At 34.6% G+C, this 27,962-nt stretch overlaps 1 protein-coding gene across 1 annotated transcript in view; it reads left to right on the top strand.

Annotated features, from left to right (window-relative positions):
* The first annotated feature begins 707 nt into the window (after positions 1-707).
* Positions 708-27,962, top strand: part of Hdx (highly divergent homeobox) — a 101,965-nt gene continuing 74,710 nt past the window's right edge. The window contains exons 1-3 of the mRNA XM_057759890.1: positions 708-854; positions 11,451-12,560; positions 22,991-23,044. Coding sequence (XP_057615873.1) covers positions 708-854; positions 11,451-12,560; positions 22,991-23,044 — 1,311 coding nt within the window. The remainder of the gene's footprint in view (positions 855-11,450; positions 12,561-22,990; positions 23,045-27,962) is intronic.

The raw sequence follows: 27,962 nt of genomic DNA, 5'->3' as shown, positions 1-27,962 counted from the left end.
TTATTAACCTCCTCTTTTTTTCTAATCTTTACTGAAATGTTTTGTTGATCTGAAGGTGTTTGTGAACCCTTATAATTCTAGAATTTGGTTGAAGCAGGAAGATGAGGAATTGGAGGCCAACCTGAGCTACATGAAATCCTATCTCAAGAGCAAAAACAAACAAACAAACAAAATTAAACAGAGGTTTTGTTTTAATATATACAGAAACTCCTTTTATCTCAGAAAAAAAAAGAGTAGAGTCCCCTTGTTTGCAAGCATGGCTTCTGACTGTTAAGACATATGCCAGATGCTTTTTTTGACGAAGAACAGTGAGAGTCCCTGTTGATAATTGACTGTGTATGGCTAACACCATCTCTGGCTTTACTAGCCATAAATATTTATTTCAGCGAAAACCGTTTTTCCCCATGAACTGACACTAACCAGATAAGAGCATGCCTCTTTTTTTTTTTTTTGCTTTTTTTCATTTTCTATATTTCTGACTTTGAAGTTTGTGCTTTTCTAAGCAAATTAAATGTTTGTATTTTTTTTTCAGGGAGAAGCTGTCTCCCTCTAGGATACAAATTACTGCCCATTCCTGATGATTAATTTACTTAAATAAGTTGTTCAGCTCAGAAGCACTGAAATTGTATCAAGAAAACAAAAGTGTTCAAATTCTACACCTTCCAAATTTTGATTCCAATTTTCAGAGTATCTTCTTTTATTTTTAGATGAATCTACGTTCTGTATTTACTGTAGAACAACAAAGGATTTTACAGCGTTATTATGAAAATGGAATGACAAATCAAAGTAAAAATTGCTTTCAGCTCATATTACAGTGTGCACAGGAGACTAAGCTGGACTTCAGTGTAGTCAGGGTAAGTATTGAGGTCTTGCACTTGAATTTATAGCTTTTTATTACAAATGATATCTGCTTAATATAAGAGAAGGTATTCAGGGTATGAAGTCCTAACTTTATACACAGCTTCATTTCCCTGGTGTAAGAATACTATTTTGATAAATAGAGATACCTAACACAGTCATACTTGTTTTCATAAATACTTTGAGAACACTAAAACCCTTGCAGTGTGGACATACCTCTTACATAATCTTCAAACCAATAAATACCAGTAGCATTAATTTTGGGTTGTTGGTTATATGCTTTTTTGAAATGCTCATTTAATCTACTTAGAGCCTCCATATTGATGGTGAAGCAGATTTTTCGAGGCAATTCCATGTTCCTCACTTTGTTGTATTTAGAATTTTCCTCAGACATTTAGGATTTGAGCATTTTTTTTCTCTTTTCTGGAAAGTACAATAGTTTTTTACAGATAACTATTTCTTTCTAAGTAAAATGTAAATATTTAGTGGTTGGTGAATGAGAGACAGGGATTCCCAAGGGAAGAAACCATTCTTATTCTGTTGTTAAAAAAATCAGAGCTGCTACAATCAACTGAACAGCAATGAGGTGATAGCAAGTGATAAATCTAACAGAACTAAGGACCGATTTTATTGAATGCATTGGTCCTTTCATGCTTATCTAAACATTCTACAAATCCTTTTGGTGTGGATCCTTAGTGACTCAACGTTTCATAACTTTCCCATCCATGGCAGTCACTCGGCTAATTTGGGGTGGGGGAGGAATGATATATCTTTTTCCAGTTTGTTTTGCCATATTTTCAAAGATTCCAGAGAAAAGATCTGTGGATGGAACTGTTTCAAAAGTTCTTCTGAAGAACTAAAGTTATATTCACATTCAAATAGAAAGTTGTGCCATTTATTATAGGGAGAAGTATTCATATTGCTTGAGATCAGCTATAACATTCACATTTCTCTAAAAAACAGAAACATCTTTTATTGATAGCTCTAAATGCACATTTAAATTAACCACTGAATCTCAAAGAAAAGTATTTAATAGCTTTATTAAAATAATAAGATATTTCAAGTTGTTGAGATTGCACTTTATACAATGACTTTTTTCCGACTGTAATTTCTTTGGACTTTTCTTCCCTTTTGTCTTAACATTACTTTAAACTAAATTGTCTTCCCAGGCAGCAGTGATGTGGCTCGTCCCTCAGAGTTCATAGTTGTCATTGCACTCTTTCCCTTAAAGCTAATTTTATTGCTTTTAAATATAGAGATTATAGAAATATAGATATTTATATTTATACTGAGTATGGAGTGAAAACATAAAACAGTGAGAGTAGTAGATTTCAGTTTTTAGAATGCAAGGTTGTGAGTCTAGCACTGTGTAAGATAAAAGGAATTGTGTAAAGCAGTCAGTTCTCTTCATTCCAGGAAAGCATCAGTGGTACAAAAATGCTTTGTTTTGAAACTAAATCCCAACATAATTTTCATTATTTTTTCATTCAAACAAAAGCTCAGCAGGGTAGTTTGTAGATTTGTAAATCTATGATCTCCCCCATCTTTTGCTGTTATATGTCCAACTTGAAAAGAGATCTTCATTATTTTAATATAAAGTTATTGTTTTTCCTCAGAAGAACTTAAGTCCATTATATTAAATATTTACTCTAAATGTAAAATGAATTTAAAACAGTGAATAAAACATTCAACAAAAACAATCAAAATGAAACAAACAGTGAGATATAGAAAAAGGTATAAAATGTAAAACATGGAGATAATGAAAATACTATAAGTTCTATAAGAAACCCATTATTTTGCATGCTAATCTCCCCCACAAAAAATAATAAAAATATTCTGACATTAAGTAATGATAATGATTATATACTGCTGATGGTATTTTAATAAACAGTGTATGGAAAGAAGAAATTTAAAGATAGTTTATTTTTAAGATAGAGCTGAAAGAGAATTTTATGACCTCCAAATGTTGGCAACTCAAATCCATTTCATTTTTCCCCATATATACTCTGTTTGCTAGATCATCGCCTTAAATTTTCATTATACCGATTTTATATGGCATACTTTTTCTTTTTCATGAATTAGGCATTTGCAAGAGATGGGCGCTTATATCTGGTAGGCATAAATTTTAGATCCTACTCCTGAGCAGTTTAGGGTAAAGTTTAATTATTGTACTTCATGAACAATGGGTTTTATTTTCAGCATTTTAAGTACAAGTATTTCTTAAGTATATAATTTTTCCTTTTTTTAATAGAGAACTTGGAAAATAATTGAACTCTTAGTTTTTGATTGGTGTTTCATGATTTCTTCTTATTCTTATTCTTATTATTTTCATTTTTTGAGACAGGGTTTCTCTGTAGCTTTGGAAGCTGTCCTGGGACTAGCTCTTGTAGACCAGGCTGGCCTCAAACTCACAGAGATCTGCCTGCCTCTGCCTCCAGAGTGTTGGTATTAAAGGCGTGCGCCATAGGATATGTCAGTTATGCTTAATGCATTTCATTACATTGTTTTGGGGATATCTCTCTCTCTCTCTCTCTCTCTCTCAATCTTTCTCTCTCTCTCTCTCTCTCTCTCTCTCTCTCTCTCTCTCTCTCTCTCTCTCTCTCTCTCTCCTGGATCAGGAGTGTTGTAATTTTTGAAAATATTTTGTGGCTTTTTCAATGGACTGTTGAGCTAGGGGAGCATAATTGCAGCATAGGGGAGGCAGAGGCTGGAGGGTCCTTATAAATTCATGGCCAGCCTATCTACATAGCCAAACCTTGTCTCAAAAAAGAGGTTGCACGAAAGTGTTAACCTCAAAGATTTAAGAAAATAGATATTGCCATAAAAAAGCATTAAAACAAACCACAAAGTTCTATCTAATATAGAATCCACTTTTGCAGGAAAATACCATCCACAAAAATGAACAAGTCTTTAAGGTTATGTGGATAATTTAAGTGTTTATAAGCCAAAGGACAATAATTTGATTATATCAGTAAAATGATTGATAAAAAGGTCAAGATATAGATTTTTATTGAAGTTATAATATATTCACATTTCTTCCTTCTTTTTCCTCCCTCTAAGCTTTCTCATACATCACTTCCCATTATCCCTCAAATTCACAGCCTCTTTTTTCACTAATATTTTCTGTACACATATATGCATATGTATAGACATATATTCCTGAGAAATAACCTGTTCAATCTATATGTTACTTGTATGTATGCTTTCAGGGCTGACCCTTTGGCAATGGACCACCAGTTGGTGTGTTCTTCCCTGGGGAAGACTATTTCTCCTACTCTCAGATTTCCTCAGCTGCCTATAATTCTTTGTATAGGGTTAAGGCCTCATATTTTAAAATAAGCACTCTAAAATCAGATGTCCTGGGGGCACACCTGTAGTCAGAGCACTGGAGAGAAAATGGCTGTGGAGAATCAGGAGTTCAAGTTCACGTTTGGGCTCATAGCATGCTGGTGCCATTCTGACCTTCATGAGCCCCTGTCAGAGAAACACAAGGATTAGTGTGCAATGAGAATTCTTCAGGACTTAAAGAGGAACTTTATTGCTAATATTAAGTGAGAATTTTTTTCTTTTGAGTTTATAATCCTCTGACAAAATGTATCCCAAGTATTTTATTTCAGTCAGTTGTGAAACAATTTTGCTGTCTCTACTATACAAGTCTTATTTTAAAGCGCCCATTCAAGCAGCAAAGCCTGATTAGGCAGACCTGTGATAATAGTGCTAGGGAGGTGGAACCAGGGTGTTTAGAAATTTGTGCTCACCCTGTAGTACATAGTATGCAGTGGGATGCAGTTTAAGATGTGTTCCTTTCGTTTATGCTGTGGAACATTTGTTTAATGATGCAAAGATGTGTTGCATTCTTTTATGTTGTATTTGTTTAACTCTGTAAAGTTGTTGTACTTTGCCTGGACATCTGATTGGTTTAATAAAGAGCTGAATGGCCAATAGCTAGGCAGAAGAGAGGCTAGGCGGGGCTGGGAAGAAGAGAGAATAAATAGGAGGAGAAAGAAGGATGAGAGAGAAACAAGAAAAGTAGAAGGAGAGGAGGACGCCAAGGGCCAGCCACCCAGCTACACAGCCAGCTACTGAGTAAGAAGGGAAGACAGACATATAGAATAGAGAAAGATAAAAGCCCAGAGGCAACAGGTAGATGGATAATTTAAGAAAACTGGCTAGAAACAAGCCATGCTAAGGCTGGGTATTCATAAGAAAGAAAGTCTCCATGTGACTTGGGAGCTGGTTGGTGGGTTCCCATAGAGTAAAAAAAACTAAAGAAAAACTATATTAGTAAGTTCATGGATAGTCTGACTATATGATACCCTGTCTCAAAAGAAAAAGAAATTATATATCTAAACCAAAAACAAACTAATAGAAATTAGTAGTTCTATATGTAATTTAAATTATCTTGGATGCATAAGTACAATTAATTTATTGGTACTTTTAAAAATTGGGCTGGAGATTGATAGACTACTTGCCTGACATGTACAAAACCCTGGGTTCTATTCTCAGCACCGTGTAAATTTTGTTGGGTGGTATGGAAGTAAGGGAAGCTGGGGATTTGTAGCAAATCCATACAACTTTAATATTATCCTTTGCTACATAGTCTAACTTGGGCTAAAAGCTCTATATAAACGAAATTTACAACTATGTAAGCTAACAGAGAAAAACCATATGTCCAAGATTAACAAAGCCTTGTATACGGAGTCAACATGACAAGTGAGATATTTGTATTTTATTTAGTAGCCATATAAGCAAGCACATATACTACTCCAGATGATTTTCTATTTTAGTAGTGATCTATTGAAATTAAATCTAAACTTCAATACTGCTTGCTTTTAACTATTCTTCTAACTGCTTACTACATGCCACTTAAATCTTATATTTATTAATGTTCTAAAACTATAAGAAGGATAATTAAAGGTTCTACTCAGAAATATAACACTCCATGGGAATGGTATACAAATAAATCATTTGGGAAACAAACTGAAAACTTTGAGTTGAACATCATATTAATTAATATTGGTCAATGATTTGGCCTCTGAAACAGACTAATGATGCTGCTTTCTTTATCCTACTAATCACATATTATTACCCAACAAAGCAATTAGTAAACAGAGCTTCCTTAAAATAGTATGAATGAGAAAATTTAAATTCTTTTTTTTCTTTATTATTATTATTGAAAAAAATTTCCGCCTTCTCCCCGCCTCCCATTTCCCTCCCCCTCCCACTCCTTTCCCCCTCCCTCTCCAGTCCGAAGAGCAGTCAGGACTGCCCTGTGGGAAGTCCAAGGTCCTCCGAAAATTTAAATTCTTAAAGCATTGTGAGAATTTCACAATGGGAGCTAAATGAACAGCTAGCTACATAGTGTCATTCCTAAGGATACATGAAGTCATACATAAAGAAACAATATGTGATCACTGTTTTACACATGTAGGAATACTAGCAAATCCATCTAAATGTATGGTTTGTTGTAACAGTTCAAAAATATTTTATAATCTCCCCGTTTTACAAGTCAAGGAAGAGCTACTATATTGTGGTCTTGAATTCTGTTACTATTCAAACTGAGATTAGATTAACATTAGATGTGGACATTTCTCTATCAGGACTTCCAAACCTCCAGAAATTTTGCTGGCACTAAATTCTTATTTTCTATATGTAATTGGGGAATCTGGACCACTAATTCTATGTTAACCTTACTCAGAACTATAGTTATTTAAAGTATCATCCACGCTTTCAGTCTACTCATTGACATAAAAGCAGTTATCAAGAGTAACTACCATACCTACTTAGACTCTATTCCTTAATGCAAGGTCAATATTCTTCAGCTTCATGTCCTCCTCCTACCAGTCTGCTAGTATTTTTTCTTTTCTACTTATTTTTCTGTATTTCACACTAACCTGAACCATAAATTATTTTAATGATTTGGAAATGAATAAAAAGAACTGTAAATATAAACTCCTCCTGCCACTAACTGGGATTTGAGGAACAAGAATATAAAATGGAATCCAGGGAGTGAGAAATCTTAACTTGGATACCTCCCTTTCCTTGTCCATGCACATATATATATAACGTTAGTAGTTGCTCAGAGTCTGAGCCTGCATCCTTTCTCCCTCCTTTTTAATGAGCAATGTTTAGTGAATAATTTTAAGTATTATCAGGGAGCCCTATAAGAACTTCTATTACTCCCAATTCCATTTCTATGTTTTTGTTTTTTATCTGTAGGAAAGTATGATACTGTATTTGTTCAAAGTATGTGTAAAATCAGAGAAAGTAGGCTACGAGTTTAGTAGTCACTCTATTAATGGACTAAATTAATCTGTGTAGACTGTGTTTCAGACAAATGAGGTTTCTGGATAACTAGATAGCTGCATTTCATATGTACATGATATTTTACTGCATTTTAATTTTGATGTGTACATAATATATCAAACTATATGTGCTATTATGTATAATATGCAGTTATATTTGTAAACAACAAAATTATGTAAGTATGACATATTATGAAAGATGCCTCTAGATATACTAGTTCCTAGAATCAAGCTTACCAATTCATCATGCTTTTCCTCAATATTTTGTAAGCTTAGTTATATATATTTTATAATGTAAGTATACATAATTCTTCTTATGCATTTTTAAATTGAAAAGCTGGAAACGTTTTAAATGTTTATGAAATTCACCTTTTGGGAAATGGTATTTTTCCAAAGAGTTTTTCCTCTGTTTTCTTCCCTTGTGATATTTGTACTTACACATATTTCAGATCTTGCTTGTAGATCCTGCTCCTCCTGTTCAAGGAAGTCAGAGTGACTTTCAAATTCCCACTATGTCATGTGAAGCAAAGGGGAACACCACAGTTTCTGGAATACTTTCTTTATTAAAAATAAACTCATAAAAGTAAGATAGTCGATGGGTAACTGGTTCAGGAGGTTCTAGTCACTTCATATGAGGTAAGGAAAGAAGAATCCATTCGAGTGCAAGCAGATTTTTGCTACTTGCTGACAAGGTATCTTCCCCAAAGTTATTATTTTTGGACTTCAGCTTTTTCATCTATATAATTTAAAATGTAGCACCTACTAATATAACTAAAATATATAAAGAATAGTCATTGTAGAATCTAGTATATGCAATACTATAGCAAAATTAATGTTGTCTATACATTGTGTAAACACTGCAAATTGGGTATTTTTTGAGGTTTTCAGATGCACATCATTAAAAACTTGCAAAAAAATAAATCTTACATCATTTATTGTGAGATTAGTTTATTTAATATTTTCATTTATTCATTTATTTTGTTTAATCCCTAAAAGATTACCATGTTTTAGTAGTTTATCATATGGCATGAATTTTTTAATATAAAGTTGCATAATCACATTATGGAATGCAATATATTTATTGCATATTTTAAGAAGAACTATGATTCAGGGAAATTATACTAAGGTAATTATAATAAATTACTTATGTAGAAGAATGTATTTTATAATTAAATTCTAAATGCCAACCTATTGTATTACCTTTATGCATTACTTTTTTCTGTTTTTAAAAGTAATAAATTTATTGCATGAAACTTTTTAAGTACAAAAAAGTAAATGACTACTATAAATTAAGGATAAACCAAAGAATGGTATAATATAACCAAGTTACTACCTTTATAGAAAACTTCTCTCACAAATCAGTTAAAAGGGCAAATATCCCAATATGAAAATAGGTATATATAATGCATGATAAGATCTATCAAAATAATATAATAACCATTGAAATCCAATCAAAGCAATAATCATGTACCTTTTATCAGATTAGCAAAAACTACAGAAGATTTAAACTGGAGGTTTGAGGTAAAAAATTTCATATTTTGGAGGGTACTTAGAAAATAATAGATTTTTGCTATTTCTTTTCTAGAATTGCATGACAAGGAACCACCAACACAAAGATGTATGCAAAATGAAGTATATAATAATGAATATTTCTAAAAATAATATAAATAGTAGTACGATATTAACCACATTATATATATCCATCCAACAGATGTCATTAAATCTGAAGATTATGAATTCACATTTGATTAATAATGAATGAGTATTTTCTAATGAGTTAAAGAGCTGACTTTAGTGTTCTTTCATTTTTTTGATATTAAAAATAAATAATAAATGTGATCAGCTATAAGCTTTGTCTATACCTGTGCCTACATTTTAATGGTTATTAGCATATATGAATTATGCATAATAATGAATTGCATCATGGCATTTTCATGCATTTATATATCTTGTAGGAAGCGGCTGCAGGCTGCATCCCCAGCACCCGGCCGCCCGCATGGCTTTATCCGAAATAATTACACGGAAACTGTATTCTTTTAAACACTGCTTGGCCCATTAGCTCCAGCCTCTTATTGGCTAGCTCTTACATATTGATCTAACCCATTTCTAATATTCTGTGTAGCACCGCAAGCTGGCTTACCAGGAAAGATCTTAACCTGCTTCTGTCTGGAGTGGGAGAATCATGGCGACTCCCTGAATCTGCTTCTTTCGCCCAGTATTCTGTTCTGTTTACTCCACCCACCTAAGGGTTGGCCTATCAAATGGGCCTAGGCAGTTTCTTTATTAGTTAACCAATGAAAGCAACAGATAGATACAAGACCCACCTCCATCATTTCCCCTTTTTCTGTTTAAACAAAAAAGAAAGGCGTTCACTTTGACATAGTAAAATTACATATAACAAAACAGTTATCAAGCAAGAATTATAGTTACAATATTTATATCTATTTTATCCTTTATCATAACTAAGGAGAACTATAACTATAACTAACCATTCTTCAACTCCATCAAAGATTCCAGATGGATATAATACTAACTAAGTAAACAAGAAGTAAGTAACTTCTAAAATTCTAGAAATGACAGAGACATCTTGCTGCCCGTACAGCACCCAAAGTTCTTTTGTACCGTTGGGGCATCCATCTTCAGCTTACAGGTCATAGTATCCAGCAGACATTTCCATGAAGCAGGAAATTTCAAAGATAGTTTAGTCACTTTCTTTTGTGTCCTGCAGAATGTCTCGCAAAGTCTTTCATGAGTCAGGAACCCCGAAAGACCATCTCACCTTTAGGCAAGTTTAACAGTCCTCTTTCTGCGGGTTCTTTATGTCCAGTTTATGCAAAAGTCCAGGCAAGTGCAGTTTCTTGCACAAATGGCTATCAAACTCCATAAGGAGCCTCTTCGATGCCCATCTTCCTCTTGAAGTAGATTGGTGCTACCAGGAGCAGACGTGTCTCACTGTCATGAAAAGTCTCAAGTTATTAAAACATTTAAATGCCATATTCTGCAGTCTTTGAAAGATATGAAGAATGCCTATCTAACTGAAATATATCTCTATATATCTAGAAAATCTAACATGACTACAAATTTGAATATTATTGATGATTATCCATTAGCAACCTATATTTCCTAATTATACATTACATTTTTTAAATGAACTACACAATCACAATACCTTAATCAAGATCAGAAATACATATACATATAACAAAATTGACCTTAAAATCCACACCAATGCAAATTATTCATATCTATATCATATATACCGTATTTGGTCATCTTCACCTCCATTTCTCTACTCTTCACCTCCCACTCCTGATGATCCCCTTTCTCTTCGCAACCTAGTCACATTTCTCCTTCCAGTGTGTCTTTCTCTTTCTGTCTTTGTATCAGTTTGTGATTACTTTGAGTTTCATATCAGGGCTGTTTACAGGGTTCTAGGGGAGGAATTGTTTACAGGAGCATGAGCTCATTACTGGAAGCTAATGACACTGAAGAAAAAATGTGTTTCCTTTACCCCAGAAATTATTAATTTCCTATAGATTCACAGGAATGGTTGGGGCATGGTGAGTCTTCCTCATGGCTATTATTATATCAACTATCAGCTATCTGTTGATAGATTGGGGAGTAAGGGGTGGGCTCAAGTAGGTTAAAAGGATAACCAACTACTCTCATCTCAGATATAAGTCCTGATCTACAGGAAGGAATCCACTACTGGTACTATAAACCTTGTGAAAATCACATGGTTGGGAAGGTCATCAGCCCTAGTGGGGAAGCTACTGCTACTGTTTTGCAAAACGGACACTATGTGCACATCAAATTGCCATCTAAATAACTGTGTTTATACTCAAATTAGTGCCCCTATCATCTTTGGTCAGAGAAGTTTTTTCTTGCTGTGGGAAGTGCTAAGTGCAGAGACTTATAACTGGTCAAACTGTAATTATGTTTTAAAGATATATTTTTGGCAATGTATTTAATAGGCCATAGGATATAAACACGTTTAGAATTCTTAAATATTTTTGCAATTCTTGGGACATATTAATTTGGTGGATCATATGGCAGAGAGAAATATGTTCTTACTGATGTTCTCATGTATTTATTGAGTAAGTACTTAATCATGTTTGCTGTTAGACTTTTGTTACTTTGTCTTTTATTGGATCTTTTCCTTTCGCCCATGTCTAAGCTCTGTTTCTATTACAAGAATATAATTTATTACATGGAAATGGATTTTTCTAAGTTCATTTTTACCTTTTATTATATTGCCATTGTTTTTTTTTTCTTTTATCCTTTCAGACGTGGGTTGGCAATAAGCGAAGAAAAATGAGTAGTAAGAAGTCTGAATCAGGAACAGCAGGAACCGTTACTGGTACCTCATTGGCAGCTCCAGACATTACAGTCAGAAATGTGGTTAATATTGCCCGGCCTTCAAGCCAGCAATCTTCTTGGACTTCTACCAATAATGATGTCATTTTAACTGGTATATACAGTCCAGCAAGCTCATTGAGTAAGCAAGGGACAACAAAGAATGCAAATACACAAATTACAGAAGCACATAAAATTCCTCTTCAGAAACCAGCCAGTAAAAATGACACTGAATTTCAATTGCACATTCCTGTTCAAAGACAAATAGCACACTGTAAAAATGCTTCTGTGCTCCTAGGGGAAAAGACAATTATTTTGTCAAGACAGACAAGCGTACTAAATGCTGGAAACTCGATGTACAACCACACAAAGAAAAACTATGGAAGCTCTCCGGTGCAAGCTTCTGAAATGACAGTACCTCAAAAGCCATCTGTGTGCCACCGACCTTGCAAAATTGAACCAGTTGGCATTCAAAGGTCAAATAAACCTGAACATGCAGGTCTGGCATCACATAACTTATGTGGGCAAAAGCCAACTGTTAGAGACCCTTACTGTAGAACACAAAACTTGGAAATTCGTGAAGTGTTTTCATTGGCAGTCAGTGATTACCCTCAGAGAATTCTGGGAGGAAATACCACACAGAAGCCTGGTTCAGCAGAAGGAACTTGTTTGTCCATTGCGATGGAGACTGGTGATGCAGAGGATGAGTATGCTAGAGAAGAAGAGCTGGCATCAATGGGAGCACAGATAACAAGCTACTCAAGGTTTTATGAAAGTGGCAATTCTCTTCGAGCTGAGAACCAAAGTACAAGTTTGCCTGGACCAGGAAGAAACCTGCCAAATTCACAAATGGTGAATGTTAGAGATTTGTCAGACAATGTACTGTATCAAAATAGAGACTACCATTTGACACCACGGACCTCATTACATACAGCACCTAGTACTATGTACAGTAATACTAATCCATCCCGGAGTAATTTTTCTCCACATTTTGTATCATCAAACCAATTGAGGTTATCACAAAACCAAAATAACTACCAGGTAAGGTATTAAGTTGTTTTATGAAGATTTTTAAAGGCATGCTTGATTGAAAAACAATGTTTGTGTACAGTTAGATCATAGCCTAAGTCACAACTCATATTTTTAAGCAATTTGAGATTTTATTTGAAAATGGTGGATTGTTTTCAATACCTTGAAGAATACTGTGCATATCAAGTTTTAAAATGGTGAAGTCTTTAAAAAATATATAAGAAATATAGTCATTTAATAGCATCTTACTGCTGACATCAAAAAAATTTTTTTTGTTCAAGAAATGGTACCTTTATATAAAGTATAGCATTTCACACATCTAAAATAAAATTAAATTGGTTATGTACCCAATTGCCTTCCTTGAATACATAGGCAAGCGAGTCAATCAGCTCTTTAGATGTCAATGGCTAAGAACTTAGAGTTTGTGGCAGTTTAGCCAACTGATTTGTCTAAAAGTAGGTGCCTAATTTAAATGCTAAGTTGACCATTAATCAAATAATCTTTTTGTATGACACTTATTTGGAAAGCTATATCCAGAGTAAGTCTTTAGGAAGCTTTAGACCTGGAAACAAAACAGTATTATTTCTTTACTGTTTTACATATTCAATTGTTTAGGTATGTTTCAGATAATCTCTTTAACTGTGAAGTATAAGTCTACCTCAGAAGCTTTCTTAAGATCTTCTGCCTTAAAATATATGATTTTGAGAATTTAAATAAGAGGGTGTGGATGCTTGTTATTTTTCCTTGCAACTGGCCATACATCCTTAGCTCTTCAACCACAATATTGAAGGAAAGATGCTCCCAGGATGTTCCAAATTTAAGACACCATTTTCTCCTAAGCCTCTCTACCTTATGGTTTTATAATTCAAACTGGAAAGCAATAGATGACTGTAGTGGTATAAGTCCCTAAGCATCACAAGCTCCTGGTCATCCTAATTTACATACAAGTTCCAACCCAGCCAGAGCTACATAGTGAGGCTCATCTCAAAGTAAAAACAATAGACACAATGAGAGTGGGGGAAGGAAAATTAAAAAAAAAAAAAACCCAATGACATAGAGCTGAAAGCACCCTTCCTAGCATATGCCCCTAACAAAGAGGAAGTTGGTGATTAGGAGTTACCTCATTTTTCTATTTGTTCTTTACCAAAATGCATATTTAATATAATGTTGAATGATATCGTTAATATCCTCAACACCTTATGCATCTTTATTTTTTTTTACTCTTTTGGTGTTTTATTTAATTATTTATTGAATGATTGATTTACCATAAGGACTTGATACATAGCTGTGCTTGGTCTGATCTGGACTAAAGCTTGTTATCCTCTTACTTCTGCCTTCTGAGTGTTGCAATTATAGGCATGTGTCACCATTTCCTGACAGTGCTATTAATTCTAATAATAATAATGTTTACCATTTGCTGAAGGACATCCAAATGTCTCAGGCTAATCTGGGCTACATAATTAGGTCCTATCTTAAATGTAAACTAACATATATTAAATGTAAATACCCTGGTTCTCTTTTGCTTATTGTACAGAGTATATTTTTCATGCCATGCAGAATATGGGTGTTCTTGAATCTAAAATGAGTACTTTGTAGCCAAAGGATTATTGAATCTTGTTTTTGTTTTCTCTATTCAGCCATTCTATATTTGACTAGAGAATAAAATCCATTTACATTTAAAGTAATTAATGACAGGTAAGGACTTACTATTCTTATTTGTTAGTTTGCAGTTCCTTTTTTCTTTTATTCCTGTTTGGATGTCTTAATTCATAATTTTAAATTGTTTTGTTAATAATTTGTTTTTATTCCATTTTTGTCTTTTGTATAACTACCAAAAGGTTTTTTTTTTTTGCTTAATGATTATCATTAAGTCTGAATAAAATGTGAAAATTATTTCTTAAAGCTTAGGTTTTTTTCTAATAGGCCCACTACTTAGAGATTCTCTTGGAATATTTTGTTAGATTTATTTTCTTTCTCTGAATGGACACTACTTTTTATATTGATAATTTGGGGAGCAACAAACTTTTCTAGTTTTAGCATCCTGGCTTTATGGAGACATTCACTGGTCAGTCTAGCATAGTGTTTTCAGGTCTTTTAGTCCGTTCATAGGTTTCCACTGAGTACTTATGCATATTTAACAATTCCTCTGTTTTAGTAGCTATGTTAAAATATTTTAAGTTGTCTGAGCCTCACTCTAGCTTCTTGAGGAACCATTAGTTATTCTATTCTATATCACAATTACTATTATCTTTCTCCACATTTCTGTGGATCATCATTCTCCATAAGATTTTCACAACCCTTGTCCATTGTTTTCCACCATTTCCTCTAGCCTGTGAGCTCACCTGCACTACGTTTGTCTCTCCGAACTTCCAATTCATAGATAAAGAGACCGATCCCTCAGATGGCCTGAGACACATTACAGTAATGAAAAATACAATCAGATTAAGTCTGCTTCTTGTTCACAGAAGAAAACTATGTATTGGGCCAAAACTGCCTTCAAGTCATGTCATGTCACACTAAAAAATATTTGTCCAAAATGGCTCAATAAAATGCCATACATTTTATAACTACATTGACCAGGACAGTTTCTTAGTCATTTGCTTTGTTTCTGTAGGTTTTGACAGGTTTTCAGAACTGCCATAATGCTGTTTTAGTCCTTTACCATTTGTTTTTCTTTTTTCTTTGTTTTGACATAGAGACCCAATATTTAGTCTTTGCTGGCTTGGAACTGCCTATAAAGGCTTGTCTTTGTCTTGCAATCCTCCTACCTCAGACTGCCAAGTTCTGGTTATGTATTCTCACTTCCATCCAACTAGTTATTTATTTACTATCATCTTGACAGAACAAGTTTCTAGAAATTCTTAGTTTTTTTGTTGCTAACTTCAATCTATTATTGTTTTTCAAATTACAGAGATATTACATTAGACCACATAAGGTTAGTACAATGAACAGCTATGGTGTTTTTTAAAAAAATAAACAAACCATAGTTTGCTTCAACAGAGTTGTATGCAAAGATAATTTGTGGTAAAAGCACAAGTCCAGCCCTCCAAAAGTAGTAGTTTACTAACAACAATGAATCTTCTATTTCTGCCTTGAGTTCTGATCTGTTACTAGTCATGATATAAAATTACCTCATTTCAGTTATAAAAATGTATGGAAAACTTAGTATTAACATTTGACAACTATATTTTCTGAATTAGTAATGATGTTTATGGTGATGTCTTGTTTGTACAAATAAAAGTGACCTGAAGATCAGAGGGCAGAATAGTTCACCATAGAGGTCTGGAAGTCTATAGAGACAGACAGGAAGTGATGTTGCAAGGGGACAAACAAACAGGCCCTCCTTGCAACAAAGTGATAAGGTGGAAAGAGACAGGAACTCAGTAGTCTCTTGACTAGGAAGTTGAGTGGCTGTGGTTTTGCTCCTTCATCTCTCTGATTTCTCAGCATTTTCCCCAATATCTAACTCTAGGCTATTATTATTAAGACCTATTAGAACTCATGCTACATGTTGGTGCCATTTGTAGCTGGAGGTTTCTCTCCAGCCTGCCAGTTCCTGAATATTCACTCTGAGGCTTAATATTTCCAAACTGTTTGGCCAATGGCTTTGTTTATAACTAACTAGCCTTTACATCTTAAATTAACCCATTTCTATTAATCTATGTATAGCCATGTGGGCATGGCATTACCTTACATCTTGTTTCTCCAGCAATGGCATCTCCCTGACTCTGCATTCTTTTTCCCTATCTTACTGCTTGGATTTCCCACCTGGCTCTATTCTACCTGGTTATTGGCCAAATCAACTTCATTGTTAACCAGTGGTAATAAAACATATTCACAGCATGCAGAAGACCATCCCACATCAAATGTTTATATTTTTCTCAAATATTATTTTATGTGAACAAATTTAGATAATATATTCAAGTATTTTGGAGGTCTTATTTTCAGATTTATAATTGTATGCCACCTAGTGCCTTTGAATCAGAAAATGATATTTCCAGATACAAATTAATATCATTTAATTTATAAATTGGCACTATTTTGCAGCCAGTATCTTAAGAATTGAAAATAAAATTAGCTTTTATGCAATATCTGAAGACTTTTTCTAATTTAATTTACATATCTTAGAATTCCAATTTTCTTGTTCTTCATTTTTGTGACTTATAAAATTTAATTACTAAAAATTATATAGAAATAAAGTCAAAATTAACTTACTTGTCAGTTGCAAGGATTTTGGTGGGCTCATAAACATTCCTAAATACCATTTTACTGTCACTTAATGAAAAAAATTGATATACCCAAAATGTGTTAGTTGATTATCCCAAAATGCTACTACCAAAAAGTGATTTGTCAAGCTAATCTACTTCTCAGAGCCTTGACGGAGACTTTATATGGAGAAGAGTGAAAAAATTTTATGTGTGCATCAGGACATCTTTTTTTTTCTTGCTTCCAGTCAACCGAAGCTCAAAAAGACAAATACTTAGTACTTTTTCTGATGTGTGATCCCTAGCTTCTATCTGTTAAATATGTGTAAGCAGGATTGCGTAAGTGTTAGTTAAATTTAGGAAGTTAGAAAGGACCCCATGAAACTTGGGAAAAGTAGGGCTTTAAGGAAGGGGGTGAGGAAGATAATAAAATAAAATGGAAGAGGAAATACTGGGAACGAGAGTATACAAGAGAAATGGGAGGGTAGGAAGAAAAGGAGTGGGTAGGAGAATAATCAACAAAAATTAAATATATATAAAATGTCATATGGAAACCTGTTTTTAGTTAATTTAAAATACATATAAAATAAACATTCTTTTTAACCAGAAGGAAGTTCCTCTTCTATTCCAATGTTCTTATTCTGAAAAGAGTCTTTTGCATATTATCATGTTTGTCTTTTTATTGTTTCAGAAAATTATAACAAGTGAACAGTGAAGGTTGTAACCAATTCAATTAAATGAAAAATATTTATAGACTTATCATATGCCTAACAGTATTCTCATGCTATGCACCTTATAATTAAAAAAAACTAGAACTCTGTCAATTAAGCACTGTGATTGTCAGGCATTAATGCTCACCTAATACAGGAACAATTGAAGGAAAGCTAAAACATTGATTTATGAATTTCTTACAGTTGAGAGACAGTTATTGCCTAAAAGGCTAATTAATGAAAATTCAATTTTCATAACTCAGATAAAATTAAACATATTTCAGGTTGTAACTTCAGTATACTCATAAAATGATTTGAATTTTTTTAAAAAAGGGTGTTTATTGTACTATTAATAGTACTATGACATTGTATGTAGAATTCTTTATAGATGTCATAGGTTTCTGTTGCTGTGATAAAGCCCATGACCAAAAGCACCTTGGGAAAGAAAGAATTTATTTGGCTTACACTTCCACATCACAATCCATTACTAAGGATAGTCAAGACAGGAGATCAAGCAAGGACCTAGATGTAGAAACTGAAGCAGAGAGCATGGGGGGATGCTGCTTACTGGCTTGTTCTTTTTGACTTGTTCTTTCTTTCTTATATACCACAGAACTGTCTTCCCATTGATGGCCTCACCCACAATGAGCTGGGTTCCCCTACATCAAATATTAATCAAGAAAAATGTCCTATAGATTTGCCTACAAACTTGCTTATAGGCTGATCTTATGGAGCATTTTCTTAATTGAGATTTCCTCTTCTTAGATGACTCTAGCTTGTGTCAAGTTGACAAAACTAATGCAACTGACCCTTGTCAGCTTGACACAAAAAAACACATCACCATTAAGCCATAATCTTTTCTTTCTTGTCTTCAAAATGTCATAGTACTATTAATAGTACAATATAAAACATAGTATAACTTTTAAAGTTTCACAGTCTTCAAAAATAATCAGTAATTTAAAAGCCAAGTTGTCTTTGAAAACTTAGTGTCTTGTTAAAGTTTTGAAGTTTCTAAAATATTCAAGTTGTTATAACTGTGGGTTCATAATGAAACAATCTAAATACTTTATTGCTCCAAGAAAGAACAAATGTATAGTCACCATCAAAGCAACACAAAACCAACATCCAGCAGTGTAGATCAAATTTTGTAACTGAATGTCCCACATCTAGACTTTACTCAAGATCTTCTGGGCGCCGCAGAACCTGGGCAGTTCTGCTTCTCTAGTTCTGCTATCCACAAGGCACATGGTTCATTTCATAGTTTCAGATGGGCTCCATTCTAAATCTGCTGCTGACTTTGTTGGTCATCCCATATTACTGACTTTTCCAAAATGCCGGGGTCTCCATATGTTGCACCTTGACCAATGAACTCCCAGCCTCTCTTCAGGGACTACAACCCTGTTACTTGGTTCCAAGCCTTGGCATTTCCCCATGATCACTTCAATCCTGGGTTTTCCTCTACAACTGAGGATTTACCTTCATGAATGGCCTCTCCTGACCATTCATAGTGTGGAGCCTCAGTGCTTTCCAGGACCACTTCATGACTTCAAAAAAAAGTACCATGTGAGAGATTCATACACATTACTAAGTTTGGCTGCCAATATGAGGTGCAATTTTGTCCCCTTCAGGACCACAGTTTCTGTGTGCAGAACCTGAGAGAACACTTTCTCAATTATTTTTTCCTCAATGATTCTGGTATCTTATTAATCATAGTTATCTCTCAGCCAAAGCCAACAGCTCAATTGTCCCAGTGAAGCAAAGGTTTCATTGTAATGGTGCTGGTCTCTTGTTAATCATAATTGATATTTCAGCCTCAGCTGAGCAAACATCATATATTTGTAACTTAAAATATTACTTGAATGATCTGGATAAAGTCTGCAGGATTCTCAAAAGCTTCCCTCTAAAACATATAACAAGCCAGGCTTCCATTCTCTGCATCTTTTTCAGCATTATCTTTCAAGTTACCACAGAACAGCTCATTAAGCTCTGAGTTGTCAATGGCTTTTTCCAGCCCAGCATCACAAAATATATCACAACCCTCCCAGAAATGACATGGTCAGGTCTGCCACAATAATACCCCATTAAAAAACACCATGGCCAAAGCAACTTCAGAAGAAAAGGTTTATTTGACTTACACGTCCACATCACAATCCATCATTGAGGAAGTTTTGGCCAGGAACACAAGAAGTCTCAAGACAGGAACTGAAATAGAGACCATGAAGGAATATTGCGTACTAAATTGCTCTCCAATATTTGTTTTGTTATACAACTCAGGACCACTGGCCCAGGAGTGGCATTGCTCACAGTGAGCTGGGCCCTCCCATACCAACCATTAATCAAGTAAATGCTCCATAGTCTTTCACACAGGCCAATCTTTTGTAGACATTTTCTCAATTGAACTTTCTTCTTTTCAGATGACTAGCCTGTGTCAAGCTGACAAAACACTAACAAACAAAATAACTAAATTACTTTTTGAATCAGGTTAATACTTTAATGGAATTCCTGTGTGACATTTGTAGGATATAAATTCTCTGAAAGAAAATAATTCTAATTTTCAAAATGATTTAAAAATCATATATTGATTTGTATCATCAGTTCAAAGTATAAGCATGATTTTACATGAAACATGTGAATTACTATCCACAACTACACACACAATGTAATTCTAATTTACATCCAAGCAATTGCGTTTTTTTCCAAATATATCCACGCTTAGTCATAAGACACAGACTTTCACCATAAGACATATCCTTGTATTAAACTTATGATTCTTGGTTGGATTGAACGGGTTGGCCTGTCTAGGAAGTAGCTTTATGATGTTCATTAAACAAAGCCCATTGTCATCTCCCAAGCATTCATTTATTTTTTTGTCCCATACATAATATCTGTCTTTTAATGTATTGATTTTTTGCATATCTCTTTACCTTTCATACTTCTATCTTAGTCAAGTCTGTATTGCCTCTTGCACGAATATTTAGAAAAGTTTGTGTACTTCTTATACATGCTGAGGCATATTAAACTTCCTAATCTACAAAAATATAGTTCTGCCACATAACAGATGTACCAAAGACATTTCAATAGCTCCATATTTTCTATAGAATTAGATTGAAGTGTAGATGGCATTCCTTACTTCAACAAAGTGACTTTAACCTACCATTGTAGTATGAGTTGAACCGACATTTCCTTGGACACAGCTATGCTGTTATGCCACAGTGGTGATACAGTTCTTTTTTTTCTTGGAATATCTCTTTCTAGTTTTATCAATATTCTACTCACTTTTTAAGATGCAGCTGAGATACCTATCCACAAGTGGGTGTAATTTTGCCATACTTTGAACTTGTACTGCTTTATTTATTGGACATCCATTAGAACTCTTACTATAGCTTTCTTTGTATTAAAGTCTTTCATGTACCTTTCTTATCTCTTCCTTTCAAATCATAGTTCTTGCCCTCCAGGAAATTAGGTTTTTTACCTATCTTTTTATTTCCTGTAACGATCTCATATAGGAGAGATACCTGATAGACATTTGAACAGAATTTAAATTAGATACCTTGGAAAGTTATATCTACTTATTTCAATAATGTTCAATTTGTCAAAAAGTTTTTGAAGTCTTTTACAATTGTTTTAAGTACCTGTGGGATTCTTTTAAATGCTTTTAGTGATGACAAATCATCACTAAAATTTGATTTTGGAAAATAGAATTCATTCTGAGCCACATTTAGTGAATAGTATGAATGTTTAATCTAGGGTGTATTTTTTAGTTACAATAAAAGGTGTGTGAAGTAATGAGACAGAATCTCTGGATGAGGCATGAACTGACATTTCCAAGTTTCCCAGATGCTTTCAACAATGACAACATTATTGTAATGAGTCTATAATATCCTAAATTTCCTACTTTAAAATATAGAGCACTCATTTGGCTGTGTAAGTTTTGAAATATATGTAAGATCCTCCTTGACTCACTCCTTGTAAATTCATTTCATAATTTTTAAAACCAAGCTGTTTATGTAAAACATTAAAACTTATTGTCCATTTCACTTGAGTACTATGCTTTTTAGGTTCTAGTGAAAGAGAATCCTGCCTTCGATTTTGTACCAAACAAGACTCCCCAAAGTTAAATAAATGTTTATTTATGGTATCCTTCAATTTTGTAAAACAAAACAAATCTAGCTACTCTGGCTAGCTGTTCTTTAGATTGTGCTAGAAATGTAAGGGAATAAAGAATATATTACAGTAGATGTTAGTTGATTATAAAATTTTAGTTTTACCCAACTCTTTAGTAGTTGCTGTTTTACAGTTCTGTTTTAGCCATATTTTTTTGTGATAGCATACTTGTTTTGTAGAAGTTCTGTGAAGCTTCTCTTGAATTATTCTCACTAATAGGACTATGTAAAGCGATAATTCGAAATAATTGAATTTTCTATTTTATGGAACACAGAATGTGATTTTTTTAGTTGATTTACCCTACTTATTTTAAAATAAAAAGTCAATTATGCAACTCTGTCATGACCTTCAGCATTCAGCTAATCACCATTTTATTGTACACTGAGTAAAAATATTTTACAATGAAGAAAAATACTTTTACTATGTGAAGCCAAATTCCCATCTCCTTTATACAAGGAATTGAAGCAAGTGTGTTCTTAACTATGACCATTACTCTGTTCCATTTGTAAAAGTTAAAATCTCTTAACATTTGGAGACAATATTGGCAAGTGTTTGCCAAGATATGAAATAATTGTAGACTCTGGAAGATGTACCTATCTGTTCATGATTGCAACATTGCACAACTTCAACACTGAATACTGAACTGTGACTCAAAAAGAACAGATTTGCTGGACACATTCTTATCTTGATAGTCTTGATGTGGTTGATGTGGCTTAAAAGTTCACCTTACTACCTTTTACAGCCATATTTTATTTATACAGAAATATTGTCCTTTAATTCAGTGGTCTTTTACAATCTACATTTTATCATTCTATTATAAGGGTAGATAAAGAGTGGAATGCATAACAAGATAGATAACTAGTGAGGACACAATTTAGAGAAACAGTGATTCAGTGATTTGCACTGAATCCCTAAGATTTACATTAAGAAGATGACTATAACAATATTTATGTTAGCAACTGCCGAGTGTTCGAAGTAAATACTTAATATGTTTCATTTATAATATCATCTCTTGTTTGTGATGATGTGCTTTTTAAGAAGTTCCATTTTCCATTTAATCCATAAAGCATTACATTTTTAAAATAATTTTATTTTCCATACACTTTCATATCCTTTACGGGACCCAAAAAACATTTATTTTTTAATTTCTGAGGGAATTTTATACCATTTTTATTTTTCTTCTTTTTGTGCAAGGGAAGGCCCTTTAAATTGGTAAGGAAAAAATACCTTTGATTTGGAATATAATTTGAATACAGATCTATCTATTTATCTTCACAGCATGCACTGTGTTTTTTAGTGTTTATCAACATTACAAGCAATGTGAATCCATACTTTACTAAGATTCCATTTGTTGTTTCCACAGATTTCAGGAACCCTTACTGTGCCTTGGATTACAGGGTGTTCTAGGAAAAGAGCAGTAAGTAACCTTTGCTTTCAAGCAGCAAATGCATTGCCTCTCATATTCTTAGTGGAATGCCTTTGAAATGTTGGTGATTTTTTAAAGAACTAGTAAAACTTACCTTTGATAAAACTGAATTATCTCAGAAGAATGTATTTCCAGCTCATGCTATTTAATCTGCAAAGACAGCATTAATTAAAGTGCAGAAATCAATGTACTGAGTATTCTGTGGCCAGGACTTCTGTTTAAAAACAAATTTATATCTTTATTTGCAAGTTTTTCATAATGCAGTTTATAACAAAGAAAAATCTAACACAAATTAAAGAAAATGGATTTATAACTAAAGAAAACATTTAAAGAAACTCATAAAATCTCAGTTTCCTACTATTTAGTTGATCATAAGTTTAATCTTAAAGGATAATAAATATTACAAATATGCCTTACTGTTGTCTGAGGTTTCTGTCCTGCCTGGTCCCACAGTTGTTTAGCCCCAAAGAAATCACACAGAGGTCTATATTAATAATAAACTGATTGGCCCATTGGCTCAGGATTCTTATTAGCTCTTGTAACTTATATTAGCCAATTATTCTTATTTGTGTTAGCCACATGGCTTGGTACCTTTTTCAGCAGGGTAATCACATCTTCCTTCTTCTGTGGTTGGGACAGGACTGGGGAGGAATGGGCTTCCTTCTTCCCAGAATTCTCCTGTTCTCCTTGACTCACCTCTATTTCTTTTCTGGTTTTCCTGCCTATATTTCCTGCCTGGTTACTGGCCAATTAGCATTTATTTAAAATATAATTGATAGAATATAGACCATGGTCCCCACACCACTTCCCCCTCTTTAAAAAACAAAACCCGAGAACATCCATAGTCCAATTTTGGGGAATGTGGGTGTAGTATTCCAGGCTACTTCCTGCTGGTTGGGGGTGCTGATAATCTTATGGGGACCTAAACAAAATTTAGAATTGTGATCAAGTCCTGATCCTGTGAGGCTTGATCATCTCAGACAGCATCTTGAATCTGTTCTGGATGTAGAACTCTGACATCTGGGCCATCTGTTTCTACTGGAGATTTCTCAGGTAGTCTTTCTTGATCAAAGCTGATTTTTCTTAACTCAGAATGAATCCACATCCTCTTATTTCCTGTGGAAACAAAAGCAAAATCTCTTCTCCAAAGTAACATACCTTTTGACTTCAATTTTGAAATCAAGGTATTTTCAAAATATCTATCTTGGATTAATTCAGCAGCATTTATAAGCAAATATCTTTTAGCAGCTATTGCTCCTTGCTCAGCATTCAAACAATTCAAAGAGAGCATAATAACACAGTATTAAGATTCTCTGTGTAATTTTCATCTTTTTTTTTTTTGATTTTTCGAGACAGGATTTTTCCATAGCTTTTGGTTCCTGTCCTGGAACTAGCTCTTGTAGACCAGGCTGGCCTCGAACTCACAGAGATCCACCTGCCTCTGCCTCCCGAGTGCTGGGATTAAAGGCGTACGCCACCACCGCCCGGCCTGTAATTTTCATCTTTACATGACTTTATTTTAACCTCTATTTCTTTTATTTTTACTTTTACTTTTTGAGACAGGTTCTCTGTATATCTTTGGCTGTCCTGGAACTCTCTGTGTAGACCAGGCTGTCTTCGAACTCACAGAGATCCACCTGCCTCTGCCTCCCAAGTGCTAGGATTAAAGGTGTATGCCACCACACCTCCTTGACTTCACAGTGGTCTCTCTGCCTCTGTCTTCTAAGTATTGGGATTAAAGATGTGTGCTACCACACCTTGAACTCACAGAGGTCTGTCTGCCTCTGCCTCCCAGGCATTGGGATTAAATGCATGTGCCACTGCACCTTGAACTCATAGAGGTCTGCCTGCCTCTGTCTCCCAAGTGTTGGGATTGAAGGCGTGTGCCTCCACACCCAAATACTCTTTCTTTCTTTTTTATTTTAAGGACTTTAACCTTTTTCTTTTCTCTCCCAAGCCTACATATATTCTTAACACATTGAAAACCAATTAGAGGTTTTCTTCATCTTTGACTCTCTCTTTAATGTATATCTCGTTTTTTCTGACCACATGAGTCTTTAATTTGCTAAGCAGTATGGGTAGGATTAAAGCCATGGCTTTGTTGGCTGGATCCAGTACATTTCTTAGCTTTCTGAGATTTTAGCCTCATGGCTGAGGTACTGGCCATGTTTATTGCCACAACTCTATGGCGTTTCAAGTCCCTGCCACCGAAAGAAAGCATGCGGTCAGCTTTTCATCAACACCATTTAAGTGTTTTGTTGCAGGACCTTTTTAAAGGGCTGCAAAGTTTTGCAGCAAAAGCTGAGTCAGGAAGCCTCTCTTAAATGAGAATGCTTGCTTGCCTTGTAGCAAGCAGATCAGACCTGAGAAATTGCTGCTACCAAGAAGCCATGATTTACTCTATTCTTTTCTGTCTAGAATTACTTCACAAGCTCTGTCAGGCTTTATGTGGATGCAGTTGTTCACATAGGCACCATTTGTTGTCTGAGTATTTTTTCCCTTTCTGGTTTCTGTCCTCCCACCAGGTTCCACAGATGATTAGCCCCAAAGAAATCACACAGAGGTCTATATTAATGATAAACTGATTGGCCCAATGGCTCAGGCTTCTTATTAGCTCCTATAACTTTTATTAGCCCATTATTCTTATCTGTGTTAGCCACATGGCTCAGTACCTTTTTCAACAGGGCAATCACATCTTCCTTCTTCTGTGGTTGGGACAGGACTGGGGAGGAATGGGCTTCCTCCTTCTTAGAATTCTCCTATTCTCCTTGACCCACCTCTACTTCCTGTCTGGTTGTCCTACTTATACTTCCTGTCTGGCTACTGGTCAATCAGCATTTATTTAAAATATAATTGACAGAATTCAGACCATGGTCCCACACCACCTTACCAATGAATACAATTCAGTATTTAGAAGGAATTTGTAAGTGATGTTTATAACTACTCTGGGCTTGGAACTGTAATATAAAAAATCATTAAGATTGTTTTCTTATGGACTCTCTGTAGGACCCATAAAACTATATTTCATCAAGTACCAAAAATACTTAACTGTAACTGGTATGCAGAAAACTATTAAACCATGAAAAAGAAATAAGTAGACATTTAGAAATGTAACTGAAGTTGCAAATGACTGATGAATTTGAGGACAAATGAAATTAGATCTATGACTTCGGATTTGAGACAAGACTGTTCAGATGCTTTACTTCCTTTTCTTCCCCATAAAGTAGAGACACAATGCTGACAATAATGTAAGAGATTTCAGAAAAGTGGAGAGAAGGTGACAGGGTTGTAGAATCCAGGGCACGGAGAAACCATAAGGTACTTGTCATTTACTTAACAGTAGAAAGGCACCCAATCTAAATGACATATAACATTCAAGCCAGCAATAGAAAAAAAGCACCAATACCCTCACCCCACCCCAGGGGTTCCACAAATAAGTTTGGTGACTTGTCTAGGACTATTATCTGGAAAGAAACTTTTACTGACAGTTTGCAGCCACGGAAGTGCTTGCCTTCCTAACTGGGGCAGACCTCTCCTTCTCTCCCAGAGACACCTACTTAAAATGCTAACAGAGAACACTCAACAGACTTGCTTGGGGAGCCTCTCTTTGTGTCCCATACACTACATAGTTCTGTGTTCCATGTATCAAACAAGGTTGATAGTCAGCGCCATCAAGAAGAATCAAGTCATAACAGGAATTCCCTGAAACATGGTGAATCCATTTTGTTTTCTATTGATATGGGGCTACTGAGTGGCATTAGTAGGAAAGATAGCCTCACAAGTGTCTGAGTCTCCATTGCTTTCGGGGGCATTAACAAGATTAGTGGAAGCACCAATAGTGTCAGATCACATGAAAATAGCATTAAAGAACATAGAAATTAAAGAATCACTGAAACTATAAGTCTCTTAAGTTTCCAGATTATAAAAACACAGTAGTTCCAGAGATGTCTCAAGACAGGAAAAAGGTTAATTGAAGTCAACCTTGAGGCAATGTCTGAGGTAAAGTTACAGATGACTTTGAGAAACCTAAGGGTGCTGTTTTTGAAAGTTTTCTTAGGGAATGGTAAATGTTGCACCACAAGAAGTAGACCTTAGGTCAGTCAACATGACCATATTAGGTTAAAACACACTGTGCTCTCTATGGTTTGGGGCTAAGGCAGATGTTTGCAAAGTTCCAACCACATCTCCGGTTAAGGGGTGAGTGGAAATTTACACAGAACAAAGGTCCTAGATAACATATGACTTACCAGCGTGACAGTGATCGGCCTGTTGGGGGGCAGCAAAGGTTTGGAACTTGGTTGCCTGGAAGGCTTGTTTCTAGAGGCATGGGCTCCCCATTCTTGTGATGTGATAAACTTGTATAAACCTTCAGAATCTCTATGCCAAACTTCAGTGAATGGGAAACTATTAAAATAAAAGATAAGCCCGAAAGCCTAGGAAGATAATGGTCAGAAAGTCCAGGGCCTGGTGGAAATTCCTCAGTAGACAGAAAAACAGGAATGTTGCGACATGAGCGATAAAAGGCAATTTACTGACACAAACATGGAGGTGAGTCAGATGCTGGTATTATCAGACAAACAAGTTAGAACATAGATCGTGGAAAAACTTCAGTAAGCAGGTACAAATCATCTTTAAAAACAGGAAAGGAATGGTGGGGGGCTAGCTGAGTTGGCTTGTTTGCCATGCACTGGGCACTGGCTTCAATCCTCCTACTTAATAAAATAATATAAAGAAAACATTAGACATTATTGTAGTGGAATAAATAAAAGTATAGTACTGAAAAATACATCTATAAAAAATTTGGTAGTTGGCTCAGTATTGACATGGAGATAAAAGAATATATACTATGTGAACTTGAGTGCAGATAAGTAGAATTTAAGACAACAAAAAAAATGAAAACTTCAGTAGA

Source organism: Chionomys nivalis, chromosome X, assembly GCF_950005125.1.
Source record: "Chionomys nivalis chromosome X, mChiNiv1.1, whole genome shotgun sequence".
Lineage (NCBI taxonomy): Eukaryota > Metazoa > Chordata > Mammalia > Rodentia > Cricetidae > Chionomys > Chionomys nivalis.
The sequence above is the reverse complement of the archived record's forward strand: the minus strand, read 5'-3'. Positions and strand labels throughout refer to the sequence as shown.